The 16,180-nt window shown below is 37.3% G+C and overlaps 1 protein-coding gene across 5 annotated transcripts in view; it reads right to left on the bottom strand.

The window, feature by feature from the left end:
* The window catches only part of wdr7 (WD repeat domain 7), a 573,837-nt gene that overhangs the window by 211,817 nt on the left and 345,840 nt on the right, over nucleotides 1-16,180 (bottom strand). For all 5 annotated transcript variants that reach the window (XM_073064130.1, XM_073064129.1, XM_073064131.1 and 2 more), the window contains one exon: nucleotides 149-373. In XM_073064130.1, the coding sequence (XP_072920231.1) occupies nucleotides 149-373 (225 nt within the window). The remainder of the gene's footprint in view (nucleotides 1-148; nucleotides 374-16,180) is intronic.

Genomic DNA, 16,180 nt, shown 5'->3' with positions numbered 1-16,180 from the left:
AATAACGTAATAATGCAACCATCTGATATGCAAAAGCTTAAAAGCAGTTGTGTAACTAAAATAGATTGTGCACCTGTACCTGTTAGACCAGCAATACAAAATTGGCAAACCCCCAATGAAAAGACTTGCATGAAAGCCAAGTACTTACAGGTGTGTCTTGCTAGAGAATAATTGGAACCTCCGCTGGTCAGGCCAAACCCCTCTGGAACTTGACTGGTGTTACGTGTCCTAGTTGGCAATTTTGGTGGTTCAATCTCAGCACCAAATTCTGCTCCGATTACACCCAGGAGGACAATGGCTGTGGCCTGTTTGCGCCTTTCTTCAAAGGAAGAGGATGATTTCTTCATGTGTGCAAGAAGACCAGGCAAAGAACCTAAAATACAAGCCAAAAGAGATATATACTAATAAACCATGTGCCATTTATCCCAAAATCAAATATACAAAACCTGTCTCACTCTCACGGACTTTACAACTTAAGTTCTCAGTATTATTTTTTTATTTGCACTATTTGTCTTCTTTTACACATTGGTTGTCTGTCAGTCCTTGTTCACATAAAATTTTGATAACTTTGGAGGTGGTGAGGATGTGAGTTAGTAAGTACAACAGCTGGAGGGAAAGTGCAATGCAGGTCAAGAATCCTCTTTATTGCAGCAGGGAACCATTTGATAGTCTTATAATAGAATCTGTTCTTGAGCTAGGTGGACTATGCTTTCAGGCATTTGTATCTTCTACCCAATGTGAGAGGGGAGTGTTTAGGGTACATGAGGTCTTTGGTTATTTTGACTGCTTTACTCAGGCAGCAGGAGATATACAGAAAGTTCACGAAGGGGAGGCTGGTTTCCATGATGTACTGAGCTGTGTCCACAACTCTCTACAATTTCTTGTGGACATGTGTTGTCAAGCTGTGATGCATCTAGATAGAATGCTTTCTATGGTACATCATTAAAAATTGGAAAGGATTGATGGGGACATGCTAAAGTTCTTTAGGTTCCTGGGAAGCAGAGGTGTTGGGTAGCTTTCTTGGCCATGGCGTCTGTATGGCTGCATCCTGAAAGGCTACTGGTGATGTTCACTCCCAGGAACATGAAACTCTCGACTTCAGCGCTATTGATGTGTACAGGAGCACTGTGCACCACCCCACTTCCTGTACTCCAACTCTTCATTATTTGAGATACATTCACTGTGGTGTTATCATGTGTATTCTCTTCATTCATTCTGTGTAGCAGAATCTAGCCAAACAGTCATTTGTGTACAGGGAGGTGGCCCAGAATTAGAATGATTATAGTGGTGGTATTACTGTTTATCCTTACTGATTGCACTCTATTTGTCAGGAAATCAAGGGCTTAGAGAGCAGGATTTCTTTCTACCTGCTTATACTTTATTTGGTGGTCAGATCCTGTTCTCAGGAATCTCTAATTCCCTGCTGTCTAAATGTTCTAATCTGCTTCACAATGGTGAAGGGTTAAAAATGGCATCACCAAATACCTTGACTAAGCATGAAAAGAGAAATGAGTGGAATCCTGAATATTAACCTACTTGAAAACTGCATGTCTCAATTCAATTTTTAATATATATTTTATAGAAGTTCATCAATACGTCATTGCACAAACACATGGCTTAGTTTTGGATCTCCCAACTTTAATTCTTTGTGCACTACAAAATATATGGGTGTTCACAGAATAGGTAGGGTGTTGGGAGGATTGGAACCAGAGATTTGAAAGATGACTACAAATACAGTGGATTCCGGTTAATTGGGACACATTGGGATCAGTACATTTTGGACCAATTAAGCAGATGCCCCAATTAGCCATGGTTTCATGGATATAGGTAAAAAGGTATAAAAAAGACAGACTACTGTTTAACTGAGTAACAAATTACCTATTTGAATGAAACACAGAGCAAATGAGAACACTACCAATACTACTATAGTATTAAAACACTGTGATTAGTTCCTAATAATTACTGACAGTGGAATTAATCCAGTATATGCTGTCATGTTCTTTTGATTGACTGTAAATGAACAAAGCCAGCACAGCCTCCTAGTGCAGATAATGGACTGCCTTAATACAATAGTTTTAACTATTGCATCCTCCAAATCTTAATTTCCATGTAACATTCAAGATGATTGTCACTGCTTTCAAACTCTTCAAAGTTCCCAACTTATTGAAGTAGTGAAATAGTTTAATTTTACTCCCGACCGTTTCTAAATGCTTGAAGCCACAGTGAGATAAACAGGTCTAAATTGCCCTTATTTGTTTATTTCTCGCCAACTATCAGTGAATCACTGCTTTTTGAACACAAACACACGCAACTAACACTACTTAAAGTCTATTCACTCTAAGCAAGGTGTACTGTCTAGCAACCACACAAGTGCACACAACTGACGCCAGTTAGAAACTGTTTGGCAACAGTCCCATCCTAATTAGGTGGCATGGTGTCCTAAGTAAATGGAGGGAATCCTGGCTATTTTCTCAATTATTTTTGTTCATTAAGAGTTATCCCAAAGAAGTAGCTGTCCCAATTAACCAGAATCTACTACATTCCCAATATCACAAGATGCTGGTGGGGAAAGACATGGGATAACATAGAGAAGGGAAAGACATTCACAATGCTGCTTCAGTTTTCACCATTTTGCAAGGGTCTGTTGCAAATATAAATTTGTGAAAGCTCTGTGAAGGAATTATTTATTCTTGTAACGTTACACCTGCCAAGGCTGTTTAATCCTGCCAACATTCATCAATGACGTTTTGGACTAGAAAATATAAGGTACAATACTCCAAGCATGCATTACTGCCTGTCTCAAGTTCACTCCAAAACAGCCAACATTTACAAATTACACCTAATATCTACTTCTTCAGTATTGGTGAGTTTTTATCTGCATGTTTTGATAGACTTTATAGTCATAATACAATCTCTGTTAAAGTTAACAATAAATTGAGTTAGAACTATTAAAAACATACTGGTAGTGATTAATCTGCTCTTTGTGTTTTATAAAGAATTTGAAATGGAAGCTTTAACACACCAACAAGACTATTTCCAAATGCCCATTTAGCTCATATGCTAATTTACCTAATAAGAGGCCACTTTATTATGTACACCTGCTTGTTAATGCAAGTATCTACTCAGCCAATCATGTGGCAGCAACTCAATACATAAATGTATGCATTCATGGTCAAGAGGTTCAGTTCTTCAGACCAATCATCAGAATGGGGAAGAAATGTGATCTAAGGATTTTACTGTAGAATGATTGTTGGTGCCAGACAGGGTGGCTTAAGTATTGCCAAATCTACTGATCTTCGTGGATTCATGCATAAGAGTCGCTACAGTTTATAGAGAATGGTGCAAAAAATATTTTAAAAAGTCAGTGAGCAGAAGTTCTGTGGGGGAAAAATGCTTTGTTAATGAGAGAGGGAACAGACTGGTTCAAGCTGACAGAAAGACAGTAACTCAAATAACCATGTGCTTCACCAGTAGTGTGCAAAAAAGCATCTCTGAATGCAGATATCAATCTTATACAGGGGGTACCTAATATAGTAGCCACTAAGTGTGTATCTCAATTTAAAAAAAAATACCATAAGACATAGGAGAATTAGGGTATTTGGCCCATTGAGTCTGTCCACCATTTGAACACAACATATTTACAAGCCCTCTCAACCTCTCTCTTGCCTTCTCCCTGAGACATGCTTACTAATCAAGATCTACATAATCACCTTATTTTTTTGTCCCTCATGATGTTCTAACCTTTGTAAAGTCACCATCAGCTCCCTTTGCTCAAAGAAAAGCAGTCCCAGTCTATTGGGTAATTCTTCATAACTCAAGCCCTGCGTCCCCCCACTAGATTCCATTCCATCCTCCTTTAGTCAGAACCTCAAAAATGCACACAATATTCCAAGTACATTCTTATGAAAATCTTAATACAGCTGTAACATATTTCACCAATGCCTCATCCAATGTAGCCAAGTGTGCCACATGACTACTTCACTACTTTGCCTGCCTTTGGCTAAGATATAGGTGCAGAATTAGGCCATTCAAGTTCAAGTATATTGCCACCTGTAGGTACATACAGGCTACCAAACGAAATAACATTCCTTCAGACCAAGGTACACCCACAAAACATATACACTTGGCCTTCCATATCTGGGGACTCAACCAACCATGGATCCAAAATATTTAAAAAAAAATTCCAGGAAGTTCCAAAAAGCAAAACTTGAATTTGCCGCGCGCTGAACACTACGCTTAATCCACGTGAATGAAGTCATGTATAGGCATACCCTGCTGAAGCCTCCCGCCATTTCACAGATCCTCAGTCTCTCTCCAGCACTCGTTGTTTGAGCATTGTTCGCCTTGCATCTCATTCGTTCGCTACTTTGCCTCAATGAGCACTACAGTGAGGGGGTTGAGGAGAGCGAGAGGAAGGAGTTTAAGGCTAGTAAGGGATGGCTGGCTAGCTATGTAAAGCGCTAGAGCCTCAAGAACTTAAAGATCATAGAAGAATTGGCATCGGCTGATGCCCAGGCAGCATCAGCGGTCCCAAAAGAGCTACGATGTTTGCGTCTGTACTAAACATGTACAGACTTTTTCTTGTCATTATTCCCTAAACAATACAGTATAACAACTATTTACATAGTATTTGCATTGTATTAGGTATTACAGGGTATAAGTAATCTAGAGATGATTTAAAGTATATGGGAGGATCTGCGTAGGTTATATGCAAATATTACGCCATCTTATATAAGGGACCTGAGCATCCGCGGATTTTGGTATCCGCAGGGGGTCCTGGAACTAATTCCGCACGGATACTGAGGGACGACTGTATTACACAAAACACATAGGGCAAAATATTACCATAAATAAGTTAAATATAATTTGGTTCATTAAATTTGCTTTGCCATTCAATTATGGCTGATATATTTTCCCTCTCAATCCCATTCTCCCCAAACCTTTGATGCCCTTACTAATTTAGTACATATCAGCCTCCGCTTTAAATATACCCACTGACTTGTTTCCACAGCTGTCTGTGGCACTGAATTCCACAGATTCACCACCCTCTGGCTAAAGAAATTCCTCTATAACCAAACTGATATAAATAATTCTGGATGGCCTAACCGAGTTCCAATTATAAACCAGCATCCCAAATATGATCTTGCTTGCATTAGTTTAAAAACATTATTCATATTAAGATTGGTAATTCCCATTCCAGAAGTCAGTATCAATGAAAATAATATCCTAATTCCACATTAATTAAATCTGAATTTCACTGTGCTTGCTTGGTGAAATATAAATAGAGTGAAATTATGTAGACTAGAAGTATATTAACTTCTCTAAGATACTGAGTTTAATTGAATGTTGTAGGAAGCCAATTGTATTTTAAAGTGCAATATTATTGAGCATGATCCATTAAGTCAGCAGCTCAAATGCCAGCACCCAAATGCATTTTTAGATGTTAGTCAGATAGCATGTCATTACTTGCTCTTACTGCAATATGAAATAGTTCAGATTTCCTCATAGCAGGAACCACCAATGCTTAAAAACTCCAAGGTTCTTTAGGTATTTTTTCATGAATTTAGTGTCTAATTCTAACACAAGGCTTGTGTTATGTACGTTCTCCAAATTGAATTTGACACCAGAGGCCAGAAGATATTGAAAGGTCAAAGACATATAGAATTTGCCAATCCAGACTCTATTATCCAAAGACATTTGAAAAATGTAATAGACACATCATGGACTTAATTCATAATAATAAATTTAATACTTGCACTTGATAGTACTTAGTTATTTAATGTTTCATTGATCAGTAAATAAACATTTAACTGCTCCGGCCTGTAAAAACATTGACCATTGTTAACAAAGTATATTTGTGTAGTGTACTCTATTCTGGTAACCAGACTATTGCACATTTAGCAATTATGAAGAAAAACAGTCTCAAGGAATTAATAAGGCCGGACATTTCAAAAGGAGATTATTCGGACTGTGTGGAACAAGATCTAATTCGGAGAGTAGTGTTAAATAGTTTAAAAAGAAAGTTGACAAGATTCAAGATTATTTATTGCCATTCTTCAGTACACAAGTAGAAGAAAATGATTGTTATTCCATATCTGATGCGGCATAAAATAACACAAAGCATGCAGAACACAATCAGACACAAAAATAAAATCTATATAAAATATAAAATTGATCTTATAAACAGAGTACACAAGTAACTGTTTTATATATATAGACTGATTTATGTACTGTACAGTACTGTGCAGAAGTCTTAGGCACATACATATAGCTAGGGTGTCTAAGACTTTTGAACAGCACTCTAGTAATTTTATGCATTGTACTGTACTGCTGCCACAAAAAAACAAATTCATGACATATGCGATTGATGATAATCTTGATTCTGTTATGGGTCTCTATTGTGGACTGAGAGTGGGAAGGGGCAGGGAGAACAGAATCATGGTTGGAAAAAGGGGAAGGGAGAGGGAAGCACCAGAAAGACATACTGTAATAATCAATAAATCAATTTTTTGGAATCAAATGATGTTTCCAGGCATCTCAGGGTGTGACTGCAACCCCCCCTCAACCCTCCCCGGCACTCCTTCACTGCCACCTGTCCCACACTACTCCTGCAGCACTCCAGCCTTGCCATTCCCAACATCCTTTGCTCATGCCAGATTTACAAACTTGCTCTCTGCTCCATGTTGACAAATGCAAAAGTCTTACACACCCAAGCTACATATATGTGCCGAAGACTTCTTGCACAGTGGAGTACATAAAGTGAGTAATACTAGATGATGTGTACTGTATGTAGTAATGGTGGTGGTGGGGAGGGGGAACTTTCACATGGTAAAATTCTTCTACAGTGTTTCATAGAAGGAAGCTGAGTGAACATAGCAATCAGAAACTGTAAATTAAAATGCAGAGCAAATAAACATACTACTGTATCTCTGGAATTAACTATTTAAAATATTACCAAGTGAAGCTTAAGTTAAGAATTTCCTTATAAGAAGGATGATAACCCTATTCACACATAATGTATAAGTATGTTTTGTGAAACAAAAAAAATTACATGACATAACTAGCCCCATTTTTTTTGAAATATTGTCTTCCCTGTGACCTTGTTGTATAGACCTGCGGTATTCAGCAACCTATTACTTCTCGTTAAAATGAATGTGGGCACTGCCAGTAGGGCCAAAAAAAATACAAGAACCTACGACTTACAGAATGACTGAGCACAGCCGACCACACTCTGATTGTCCTGTCAGCTGACCTCTGCAAAAGCAATGGTTAGGTGATCCTGTGCTACTTAGCTGACAAATGAATGATCCCAGCTCCTCATATTTTGTACGCTGCAGCCTTTAGCCCAGGTACTTGGACAGTGAGCCGGCATGACATCTCAGATCAAGATGAATTGGTGCAAACTCCAAGCCAAGATTGTTTTATAGCATTTAATTTAGTTTCTTCCCCTGCTTGGATGAGCACAGGCTGGTTATGGATTTCTATTCTAATGTACTGGAGCAGGCCTGAAAGGAGCCAATGAAGCCGATGCTCGAGTGGAGATGCAGGAATACCGATCAATAGGCAAGGCCCTGACCTCAGCGCTCTCCACCCTGGCAATGGCCAGCATGCTCAGGAGGGGCACAGTAAAACCATGTGTATTCGTTCACATCATAAATGAATGGAGAAAAAACTCTTTGTATTCATTTAATGATTTCAGTTTTTTAAAAAACATTTTTTACTTCAAGTTTGGAAACATGGTCAAGAGCTGTCATGCACAAAAAGTTATATCTCAGATGATTCAAGATTATTTAGAGAAGAAATAGATTAATAGATAATTATTAATAGACTTTATAATCTGTTGCATGACCTGTAAAACAAGTTGGTGTGTATTGCATATGTAAGATGCTAACTCAGCAAAATAAATCAAAGTACAATTTAGATTTTACTGTATTTTGGTAAATTATATTGTTATTGTTTTCCTATACATGACTTCTAACAATTTGGGTTGCAACATTCAGACATGGGAAACTGAAAAAACACAACATCCATCAAAACAATAAACATCTCTGTTAGGGTATAATTTAATTCCAGTAAGTAAGTTTGATTACATGAAGACTTAGAAAATTTTATTCAGGAAGAAATTTAAAATATGAATTTACAATTTCTAGAGTCTTGATTGAAGAGAGAATTTTATTAAAGATCTAATAAAAGGTAATAAAATCTGCTTCCTTGATGTTACCAGCTTACGACTGCGGGGGTAGCTTGAAAGAGAATTTAAATTTTATTACAGATTTTCATAGAATTCCTCATTTGAATTCAAAATATAAAAAGAATTCACTTACGAATTTTAACTATTGGTTATTGTATGATTTCTCTATGGGAGATGTATTCAAAATACAGTAACTCACACCTTTAAAAATAAAGTAAGGTCCTCAAAAAATACTATTATTAGCTTTTAAGTTTTTGTAGCAATCAAAACTAAGCAATCCTTCTGTTTAGAAAAGATGTATCTGAAAATTAAACCAGAAAGTGCTGAAAGATTATTAATAAGAAATATTAACTTGGTTTTTCTCTCTCTGTCGATGATATCTGACCGATTGAGGATTCCAATATTTTCTGTTTTTAATTATTTAGCAAAATACTCAGCATCCATGGGGAGAAACACCAAATATCACAGGTCATCCACAGATATTGCCTGACCATCCTGCACTTGGATATCATAATACAAACATTTGCAACTAAAATCCATTCTTTCTAAGTATGGTCTAGTATCTAACAGCCACATGAGTGCGCGCGACTGGCACTAATTAAAAAGTTTCCGGCAACAGTCTCCGATCCTAATTAAGCAGCATAGTGTCCCAAATAAACAATGGGAATCCCGGCTATTTTCTCATTAGTTTTTGTTCTTTAAGAGTTGTCCCAAATAAATGGCTGCCACAATTAACCAATGGCCCAATTAACCGGAATCCACTCTACGATATTATTGTAGTTTGTTATAAAGATTAAAAATGTATATTGATCATTTTTGAATTTTCTAGAGTTTATATTTCATTCTATTTCTTTTGTTTTGTTTAAGAACATTTTTGTCAGTGAAAGACTACCTAATGCAGATGGAACTTCCATAAATTTAAATTGATGTAAGTATCGTCACCCACCATCTCAATTACTGTGAAATTCATGAAAATAAAAGGCAATGCTGTCTGTAAAAGGAATGTTGAACTGATGTTGAACAGATTATTGTTATAACTATGATTTCTTTCTGTGAGCAATAACACTCCATTTAATCATAGTACAGGTGACAGAAAGATCCATTTTCTTGACAAGACAGTTGATCACCCCATCACAGCAAGAAAATTAAAACATGAAATAACTATTTCAATGCTGAATTTCAGCACACATCAGAATTTGTTGTTTCTGAAACAGAGCTGTGCAAGTATTGGTGCATTTATATTTTTAAAAAAACCTCTAGAATTAGTCTCCATTAATGGTAAAGATTGAGTAGATCAAATTATAGTAGGTGGAATAATTTGGTGTCACCAAAAACAAATTTCTACAGATGTATTGTAGAGAGCATTCTGACTGGTTGCATCAGCACTTGATGTGGAGGCTCCAGTGCACAGGATTGGAAAAAGCTGCGAAGGTTTGTAAACCTAGCCAGCTTAATTATGGACACTAGCCTCCCCACCATTGAGAATATCTTCAAAAGGCCATGCCTCAAGAAGGCGGCATCCACAATAAGGACCCTTAAAACCCAGAACATGCCCTCTTCTCATTTCCACCATCAGGGAGGAGGTACAAAAGCATCGCAGACACATACACTCAGTTAAGAATTATGTTCTCCTCCATTATCAGATTTATGATGGTGGAGGGAGGAAGTTGTTTCTAAGTTGGTTCGTGGACAAGTCCACGAACCAATGAACACCACCTCACTATTTTGCTCTCTTTTTGCATTACATATTTTTTATATTTCTTATTGTAACTTATGATTTATAATGTATTGTACTGTACTACAACCACAAAACAATAAATTTCATGACATATGCCAGTGACGGTAAACTTGATTCTGATTCTGAGTAAGAGATTCAGCTACCAACCACATGTACTTTGCTAAAATTATAACCATATAATTAGAACAAGTCCAATTAAAATTTACAGGAAGGACTGGAAAAGTATGTAGATCAGTATGATATATGACATTTGGCATGGATGCTGAAATCAAGATGATTGTTATGATGAAACAATTAAATCCTTAAATTAGACTGAGGGATGAACTTGTTGTACATTAACAAAGAATTGACAATTAATAGAATATATTCTTGGGGCAATATTAGAAATCAAGGCTCAATATCTACGAATTCATCCATTCAACCTATGACAGATGATTCGCAGCATTGTACGCATGTATATATTTAACTAGTAACTGGACTGACCAACAAGCTGTTCATGTAATAGTTCTAGTAACTGTTGAATAGTGAGCAAGGGCTTATTCTCACTATTGTCAAAAGTGCAATAATTACACATTTTCTTATTCTCATGGCATAAACATCAATTTCTCCTTCCAGTAAATATCTTTTCCTTATGTTTTCCCTCTTCTTTCATCCCCCACTCTGGCTTCTTACCTCCTTCCACCAGCCTATCACCACCCTCTGGTGCCACTCTTTCTTCCTTTTCTCCCACGGTCTCTCCTATCAGATTTCTTCTTCTCCAGTCCTTTATCTTTCCCACCCACCTGGCTTCACCAATCACTTTCCACCTAGACCTCCTTCTCCTGTCCTCGCATTTTTATTCTGGCATCATCCTTCTTCCTTTCCAGTCCTGAAGAAAGGTCTTGGCCAGAGACATCTACTGTTTATTCATTTCCATAGATGCTGACTGTTCTGCTGAGTTCCTCCAGTATTTTGTATGTGTTACTCCAGACTTCCATCATCTGCAGAGTTTCTTGTGTTCATGTAATAATTATTTAGATAAGTTAACTGTTGCAGGAGAGCTACTTGCGAATAATTCTAGAGCATTAATGGAGTTGCCTATTTGTTGGCAAGTGCTTCATGGGTAAAAAAACACTGAGTTATTGTCTCTGTATCTCTCAATAAGCACCACTGGTATACTTAAGACAGTTAAGCCAAATGTCAACAATGTTCACAGAAGATTCAGCTCTACTGTCCATTATGATCTGTGCTTCCCATTATTATTGAGAAATAAAACAATGTTTTCATTATTATTAAAAGGAGAAAAAGACAAATCTAATTAGAAATATGAGGAATATGCATTAACTTTTTTGGATTACATTGTAAGAACCATCTTATGAAGTCTATCCATTATAGCTCCACCACAAACTTGCATTTTCAAGACTCATATTGTAGGTTTTTTGAGCAGGATCATGAAAATAACACCAATCTATATTGCAGCATTCCATTTCGGTGCCATAAGCTTGTACTCATTGTAATAGATTCTGTCTGCCTAAAGTTATTTCACTCAACACTTACAGCTGCAAAAGAGAATTGAGCTTGTAAAGACTGGACCCCCCGTTAGTCAAATTTTAAGAGGTAGCAGGTAGCATCAGATATTGCAATCAGTCCCTAGGTTAAGCTGTAATAAAAGATACAGGAGTTGTATTATTTACATCGCCACATGCCAATGCTTACTTACTAAATATCAGTCAGTTCACATAGTTATTGCAGGTATGAAAATGGATGCTGAGTCAAGAAAGATGAAACAAAAACTTTTCATATTCTTTAATTGAAATTTAACCTAGGGCACTTGAGTTATGTCGATATTTCTGCAACTGGAAACAAAGGCAGCAATTTGAACCTTGTTTGGTAGATCACTATTATCTTAACAATCAGATCTTCCTTAACTTATATTGAACCACTATAATCTAAATAGTAACTTCAGTCTGTATAGATATCAAATATGGTATGGAGAGTTGCATAACCTTTTCTCATTTTCCGCATGATTTCCAGCACATGCATAAAAAGGAGTAAGCTGTAGACTGTAGCCCACAGACCAATACATACATTGGAAACTGGGTTGCTCAGTTACAGTTTAAGTAAAGAGAATAATAAAGTACAGGCCTTTCAACGCATGATGTTGTGCAAACTGGATAACCTACTTTAAAAATCTAACCCTTCCCTCCTACATAGCTCTCCATTTTTCAATCATCCATGTGCCTATCTAAGAGTTTCTTAAATATCCCTAATGTATCCACAGAACAGAGAAAACTAAAAGCTAAGGATTATTCACTTTATTTATTTATTTGTTTGTTTGTTTGTTTATTTGTATTTGTATTTCAGCGATACACCATGGAAAAGACCCTTCCAGCTCTTTGAATCACACTGCCCCACCAACTTCTGATAACCTGATTAACCCTAACCTTTTTTTAAACCTCGCACCAACTGCTACAGTACTGTGGAACCCTTACAGAGAGGGAAGCTAAAATACACATTTGGATTCACACAAAGATATACGAATACAATATATATCCAGAATAGTCCATTCAGCCCCTCATACCTAATCTGTCATTCAATGTTCATGGCTGACCTATCTCAGCAACATTTTCCTTCACTAATCCCATTACCCTTTATATCTACAAATACATTGATCTCTGATGATTCAAATATATTCAGTGACTCTCATCTCTATTGCAGTCTTGGGTAAAACAAAATTACAAAGCTTTATGAGGCTCTGCATGAAGGAACTTCTCATCCTGTCCTGAATGGCTGTCCATATTTTTAAGTCAATGATTTCTGGTTCTAGATCAAGTCTTAGAGAAGTTCAGTACTGAAACAGGCCCTTTGGCCCATATATTCCATGCCAGAACCATTTCAACTGCCTACTACCATCAACCTGCAATGGGACCATAGCCCTCCATATCCCTATTATCCCTGAACCTATCCAAACTTCGCTTAAACTTTGAAATCGAGCTCACATGCCTCTTGTGCTGCACTTCTGCAGAGGAGCATCTTTCTATCTATTCTGTCGTTTGCCATAATCATTTCATGTTTCATTCCTCTTTACAGTACAGAACAAAGACATGAAGTGATTAATATCTCTCCACTGGGCAATCACCCCCAATCCTACAATTGTTTAAGGTCAGACCTGTTTACAATATTCCAGACGCAGTCTCACCAAGTCACTCTATAACTGGAACAGAATGCCTCTAATCGTGTACTCAAATATTCTTGCAATAAAGACTAACCGATCACGAGCTTTCTTTGCATCAGTGTATTAACTTTCAGAGATTTATCCACAATGATTCCCAAAACTCTTGAACATCAACCTCTTTCACTCTCTTGCCATTTAAAAAATACTCCCATTTCTATTTTTTTGTTCATGGAAATGTCCCTGAATTTCCCACATGCTGCAAGCAGGGTCTTTCTGCCATTTATAGTACCTGCACATTGCTGGCAAGAATAACATTTATTGTCTGTATCTAATTTCACACTGGTGGCAAGCCAATTTTAGAGGACTATATTCCTGGGTCTGGAGTCACATATAAAGGGTAGAGACAGGGTAAGGATGGTAGACTTCCTACCCTAAAGGACATCAGCCAGAAATTAAACGCCAGTCTGCTATAATGTTATACATTTATTGATAAAGTGGATTTGTATTGTGATGTGGATTGTTTTCTTTCAAAAATAGCATTTTAATTAATAATTGAAGTTTTAGATGAATGCAACTTCTTTTCTAAGAGAGAAATTCAAGCACATAAAACACACTTTAGTTAAGTCAAAGAGTCATAACGCTGCTCAGCTTGGGAACAGACTCATGCGTGATAATCAAGTTGCTTAACTGAGCTAGTCCCTTTGCCTGCATATGATCCGCATCCCTCTGAACCTTTCCAACCCACACACATGTCCAAATATCTTCTAAATGTTGTAATTGTGCCCATTTCTACCACTTCCTCTGGCAGTTCATTCCATATACCCACCACCTTCTCTGTGAAAAAGTTTAAATCTTTCACCTCTCACTTTACACCCATGTCTTTAGTTTTGGACTCTCCTACCCTAGGAGAAAGACTGGGGTTATTCGTCTTATTTTTGTTCCTCATGATTTAATAAACCTCTTTATGATAACCCTCAGCACCAAACTTCCGGAAAGTAGTATGCGCCTACCCAGTCTCTCTTTATCCTTCAAGAGAACCACAACCTCATCGTAGGGTTTGGAGGCTTGCATGGCTCAATAACCCGGAGAGCTACATTGGCTGGAGTCAGGGCCATGTACTTTGGTTCTTGGTAGGGCCACCCAGGCCGAACAAGTCAAAGGGTAGAGGTGACTAAGAGTGGTCCACCAATTTGGAGGTTCAGCTCAGAGCTAACAACCCTGACTGGCCAAAAAAATTATTATGGAAACAGCCATTAAGAATCCTTCTGTATCTGTGCGCGATGGTATGATGGCCAAGGACAGAGAGAGATGGAGGACTTTCATTGCTGCCTTAATCACCAGCCGCGTAATGGGAACTAAGTATGTAGCCTCTCTTTATAACTCAAACCTTACAGTCCCAGTAATATCTTGGTAAATTATTTTTTGCACCCTTGCCAGTTTAACATCCTTCCTACAGCAAGGCAAACAGAACTGTATGTAGTACTCCAAATGTGGCCTTACCATCATCTTGTATAGCTGTAGCAAAATCCGGATCAATCAAGATCAGTAAGTTGATGGACTTCTTCATCATCCCATCTACTTGTGTATTCATTTTCAAGGAACTATGTACTTGTAACCCTATGTCTCTCTGTTCTAGAACACACACTAGGGCCCGACTATTTACTCTGTTAGTCCTGCCAGTTTTGTCATACAAAATGCAACACTTCACACTTAAACTCCAGCTGCCACTACTTGGCCCACTGGCCCAGTTGATTGAAGTTCAAAGTCCATTTATTATCATAGTATGCATCACATATACAACCTTGAGACTTATCTTCATGCAGGCAGCCACAAAACAAAGAAACACAATATAATCCATGATTAAACCAACACAACAAAGACCATCAAACTTTCAATGTGCAAAAAAATAAATAAATAAATAAAAACAAATAATACACAGAACGTGAACCACAGAGACCCCGAAATTGACTTTGGAACCACAGAGCAGTTCAGCACTGAGGCTGGTCCAAGAGCCTGATGGCAGCAGGGCAATCACTACTCCTGAACCTGGTGACATGGACCCAAAGCTCCTGCACCACCTTGTATCCAACTAGATCCCATGTGTTTTAACCATCCAGAATAGCTTACCTGCAGTACCTTGTCAAAGGTCTTGCAAAAGGCCACAATGGTAATATCTACTCCACTGCCTTATTTACATTCTTAATCAGCTCTTCAAATAAACTCAAATACACAAATATGCCATGCACAAAGCCATGCTGACTATTCCTAATCAGTCTTTCTGCTTCCAAATGCATGCAGATCCTGTCCCTCAGAATCCCCTTCAATAACTTACTCACCACTGACATCTGTAACTCCCATGATTAAATACATTGATGTACACATACTTATATATCATCAATTTTAACTGTAACAATAATGTTTCATGATATCATATAAATGGTTAAGATGTCTCAATTATAATACTAATGGGACAGAAATTAAGTATGGTGATTTACTTTTGCAACTTAGTACATATTAAAGTTTGCATTGGTAAAAGGAGTTCTTTGGAATCCTGGTTATATTGATGTTGTGGAATAAATTCTATTTTTAAATTTTACTTAGTGAATTTTACGTATTTGTTAGGTCATGATGGACCATTTAGGGTTTAATATTTTTAATGAAATATGACACCCCATTACAGTATACTGAATGCGAGGAGGATTTTTTTTTTTACAAAGAGCGATTGCCCAATTGACTAACAGTTCCTTAGTATTAACCAATAATAATGTTTTAAAATCCATATTCTTACATCAAATGTATATAAACAGGAAGCACAAGAAGACTAAGTAGATCACTACAGCTGCCTTTTCTGTCCTAGGGTCCATAGTGACCCAAGTAATATATAAAATTCACTAAATAAAGTTAAAAATATTTATTCCACAGTATTCCAAAGAACTCCATTTACCAATGCAGACTTTAATATGTAAGCCGCTAAAGTAGAAGACATTTCTTAAAATTTTTATTTAGAGTGCATCACAGTAACAGGCCCTTATGGTCCAATGAGCCCAATAACACCCATGTGACATATTAACTGACTAACCTGTATGTGTTTGCACTG

The sequence above is a fragment of the Hemitrygon akajei genome, chromosome 13, assembly GCF_048418815.1.
Source record: "Hemitrygon akajei chromosome 13, sHemAka1.3, whole genome shotgun sequence".
NCBI classification, from domain to species: Eukaryota; Metazoa; Chordata; class Chondrichthyes; order Myliobatiformes; family Dasyatidae; genus Hemitrygon; species Hemitrygon akajei.
This window is presented reverse-complemented; position numbering and strand designations above follow the sequence as displayed.